Consider the following 4,172-nt stretch of genomic DNA (forward strand, 5'->3'; position numbering starts at 1 on the left):
AGCCAGGAGACTGGAAATGTGTGTGTACTGGGAAACACAGAGCTTTGGAGGGGGCGCAGGGGTGCCGGGAGGGGGCCTTAGGAGCTGCTGACGTGCCTTCCTCAGAGCTGGCAGGGCCCCCAGCCCACTTCACCACACAGAATGTGCATCTCAGGTGGCGGGAGGGTATAGCTCACGTGGTAGAGTGCATGCTTAGCATATACAAGGTTCTGAATTCAATCCCTAGTACCTCCTCTAAAAATAAGTAAATAAAACCTAATTATCTGCCCCCTCCCCCAAAACAACATGCATCTCCTCACCCGCCTTCAGACAGGTTTCTGATACGAACCAGTGTGGTCCAGTTCCTGCGCTTCTTCCCGAGCAAAACCTGGTTCTTATGGGCACTTTGTGTCTTTGGGGTCTGCTGTCCACCTTGCCCTCACCACCCCCAACCCCTGTTCCTGGTTAGGGTTAGCACCTAGCACTGCTCCCAGGAATGGACATACCCACACTTGCCACCACACTTGTCTGCACTGACACGAACAATCAGCAGGGGGATGGGGTTAGAATTCCAGCCCAAACTCTCACTGCTGGGCGACCCCAGATAGGTCGCATGACCTCTCCATGCCTCAGGTTCCCCGCGTGTAACAGGCAGAGCCGCACCTATCTCAGGGCTAGCACAAGGATCACGTGAATTGTCACACAGACCAGTGTCAGCTGGTGTTATTAGCTCTCAGGTAGAAACCACCTGCACACATCCACAGCACACCAATGAACCAATTCCTGGGCAGGGCGAGGGGCCCTGGGCTGGCCTCTACCAGGGCTCTCAGGGTGGGGGCTCAGGGCAGTGGCAGCAAGTTGGCCTAGGGGTGCAGCTGGGCTGACAGCAGATCTGCAGGGCAGGGTCCTCACCCCGGGCTATCTGGCTGGGGCTGAAGGTCACAGCAGCATCAAACTGGGCCTTGAGCAGCTGAAGTTGCTTCAGTGCCTGCAGGGTCTCTGGGGCAACCTCAGCCACACCCCCGAGAAGGTTGTAGTTCTCACCAGGGTCCTCAGACAGGTCAAAGAGCAGTGGGGGCTCATGAGCAGTCAGAGGGCTAGAGGCATGGCAGGCAGGGTCCGCAGTGGTGTCGCTGTGGACAGAGCCTGGGGAGGGAGGCTCGTCTGTGCACAGGGCTCGGGGAGAGGAGGGCCACCAGCAGGGCTCAGGGAGAGGAAGTTACCCTGGGTGAAGAAGTGTGCCTTGTACTTCCCGCTCCGCACAGCGAAGACCCCGCGGACCTCATCTGGGTAGGCCGGGTAGAAGAAGACGGTCTGCCGAGGGCTCTAGGTGCAAAGTTGGGGGTCTGCCCATGCCCAAGGCCACCAGCTCTGCGCGGGCTCTGGATGTGTGGTGGCTGTCTGCCCCGCATCCCCGCAGGAACCGCAGGGGCGGTGGCACTTGGATGTTGCTCAACAGAGGGTCCATCCTGGCCCCAGGGACTTCAGTGCTGCCCATACTCACTCCTGGGAAGGGTAAGTGGGCAGGGGGCAGGGTAGGGGACTGGGGTCCTGTGGTTGCTGGCCCTACCTTGCCTGTGCCCAGCAGCAGGGGGCTGAGGTCAACGCCATCCAAGGTGACGTTGGGCAGTGGGGCCCCAGCCAGGGCTGCCAGGGTGGGCAGTAAGTCCAGGGAGCTGGCCAGCTCGTGGGTCACTCCTGGGGGTAGAGGGCTGTAAAGTCACTCCAGTTTCCATCAGGGAAGGGGAGGTGGGGCCAGGAGTCCAGGATGAGAAGGCCTGAAGACTGACCAGGAGCGATGTGGCCTGGCCAGAATGCCAAGGCAGGCTCTCGGACACCCCCCTCAAAAGTGGTTCCCTTTCCGCATCGGAGGAGGCCAGAGCAGCCACCATGGGACATCCGCATGGTCTCAGGTCTGGGACACACAAGGGGATTGTCAGCAGTGAGCAGCCCAGGGTGACCCCAGCCTCAGGCTTCAAAGTTACACAGTTTGCCCAGAAATGGCCAGCATGTGTCTGTCTCCTCTCTGTCCTACCAGGACACCTGGTAGGACACCTCCATGTACTCGTGGCCCCCAGCCTCCCACATGCACGCATCTGTGCATTACCATAACGTGGCCAGCATCTCTTGAAACCCCCTTCTCCCTCTACGTCCTTGGCTAGCAGTCAGGATAGGAAGACCCTGGGGCCCAGGGCGGGATCAGCCAGCCTTCCTCTGCCCCCTCTGGAGTACCCATTGTCTGCAGTGAAGAAGACCAGCGTTTCTCCGAGCAGTCCCAGGTCCCCCACAGCCGTCATCAGGGCCCCCACAGCAGCATCCAGCTCCATCAGGGAGTCCCCAAATGGCCCTCGGCCTGAGTGCCCAGAAAAGCTCTGCCCACTGAACTGGGGGTAGTGGGTGTGCTGGGGATGGAGACTAGAGTTAGCATCGGGTAGGGTCCCAGGCAGCCCAGGGCGGGGCCAGGGTCACTCACGTGGGAGGCGTAGTACAGGAAGAACGGGCGTCCCTGGTGCTGGGCATCGGCCATGAGGCCACGGGCGAAGGCCACGTAGTGGGCCTCCAGTCCTGGCAACCAAGGCGGCTGTGCCTCCACCGAAAGGTTGGCCAACAGCGGGACAGGGACCAGGCCCTGGTCACAGCTGCCATCGCAGGGGGTAGCCGGCGGGAAGCAGGTCAGGTTCTGGCAAGGGCCCTGGGGGAGCAGCTCCTTCAGGGGTCAGGGCTGTGGGGTGGGGCTGTGGGGTCAAGGGAAGGGCCCTAGTGGTTCCTACCTGGTCATGGGAGTATGGGATGCCCAGGAATCGATGGAAGCCCTGATGGGGGGGCAGAAAGGCCCCCTCAGGCCCCACCCCAAGGTGCCACTTGCCGACCATCCCTGTGAGGTAGCCCCGGGCAGCCAGGACCTCAGCCAGGGTCACCTCCTCCAAAGGCAGGCCCCCTCGGGAGCCAGGCTCCAGAACTCCAGGGTACAGGCCCATCCGAACTGGGAGTCGGCCGGTCAGGAGGGCAGCCCTACAGGAGAAGACACAGAATGTGTGAGACAGAGCAAAACTGACTGAGAGACACAAGGAGGAGGAGGAGAGAGGACAGACAGAGAAAGGTGAACTCCTTAGAGAGAGGCAGACTCTGCCTTCCCCACTGTAACGGGGAGTGAATCTGGGAAGAACCAGGTGGGCAGGGGTGGGCGACGGGGGTGAGGGCTCCCGGCCCTTGCTCACCGGGAGGGTGTGCACAGAGACACAGGCACGTAGAAGTCCGTGAACCGCAGACCCCCTGCAGCCAGCTGGTCCAGATTGGGGGTAGTGGAACTGGGGTGCCCATAGGAGCCCAAGTCCCCATAGCCCAGGTCATCAGCAAAGATCAGCACGATGTTAGGTGGGCTGGTAGCAGCCAGGCCCGCGACGGAGGCCAGAATGAGGGTCCACAGAGTCACCATGGCCCACGGCACAGACAGCCCTGTAACAAGAGACCCTCGGGAGGGAGTGCAAACTGGGTCCGGCAAGCTCTACCCCGGAGACCCCAGACCAAAATATTTCCCCGACCGAGGCAACTCCTTATCCTGAAGTCTCAGCTAACTCGGCACTCGGGGACCCTTGACCTCAACAGAATCCAGGAGCCCACAGCCTGAGATCCAACTCCCTGGAGACCTTCAAGGACCACGACATCTTCAGAATCTCGAGCGGAGATCTGATCCTCTTCACCTAAAAGTCTGGGCCCAAGCCCGTGGTCAGGGGCAGAAGTCCCAGGACACTGACCCGCGGGGGCCCGCGAGGCAGGACGAAGGGCAGTTCACGGCCAAGGAGGGGCGAGTGCGGGGAGCCGGCAGCAGAGCCCTCCGCCAGCGCTTCCGCCTCGGACCGGAGCCGCCCCGCCCCGCCCCGCCTCCTGACCCCGTGACCCCGCGAGGCCCGCCCAGGGGCAGGGCGCGGTGCAGGGCCGGGCAGGTCTGGCGGAAGGCTCCGGGCCTGCGGGGCGTGGCCAGGCCTGCCCGGGCCCGGGGTGGGGGCGGGGTCGCCGCGGGCAGGAGGGGCCGGGTGCTGCGCGCGCTCGGCCCCGGTTGCGCCCCGAGACCGTTGGCGCCGGTGCCGGGCGGCGTGGGAGGGGCGCGCAGGCCGGCTCCTGGCGTTCGCGCTCGGCGCGCGGAGTGTTCCATAAGGCACCTGGTTCCGCAGACTGTTGAACGAGCGAATCAA

The 4,172-nt window shown here is 62.9% G+C and overlaps 1 protein-coding gene across 5 annotated transcripts; it reads right to left on the bottom strand.

Annotated features, from left to right (window-relative positions):
• Positions 1-687: 687 nt before the first annotated feature.
• Positions 688-3,881, bottom strand: ARSA (arylsulfatase A). Of its 5 annotated transcripts, none has more exons than XM_072973809.1 (9): positions 3,735-3,881; positions 3,198-3,435; positions 2,751-2,991; positions 2,453-2,671; positions 2,212-2,381; positions 1,770-1,894; positions 1,550-1,677; positions 1,203-1,305; positions 688-1,125 (listed from the first exon to the last, which is right to left on the bottom strand). In XM_072973809.1, the coding sequence occupies exons 2-9, from the start codon at positions 3,413-3,415 to the stop codon at positions 806-808; spliced, it is 1,524 nt and encodes a 507-aa protein (XP_072829910.1). In that variant the 5' UTR covers positions 3,416-3,435; positions 3,735-3,881; the 3' UTR covers positions 688-805. The 5 variants fall into 5 exon arrangements, with proteins under 5 accessions (XP_072829910.1, XP_072829911.1, XP_072829912.1 ...); XM_072973810.1 differs by having other exon boundaries at positions 3,627-3,862; XM_072973811.1 differs by having other exon boundaries at positions 3,578-3,862.
• Between the last annotated feature and the right edge of the window lie 291 nt (positions 3,882-4,172).

Source organism: Vicugna pacos, chromosome 12 (genome assembly GCF_048564905.1).
Source record: "Vicugna pacos chromosome 12, VicPac4, whole genome shotgun sequence".
Classification (NCBI taxonomy): domain Eukaryota; kingdom Metazoa; phylum Chordata; class Mammalia; order Artiodactyla; family Camelidae; genus Vicugna; species Vicugna pacos.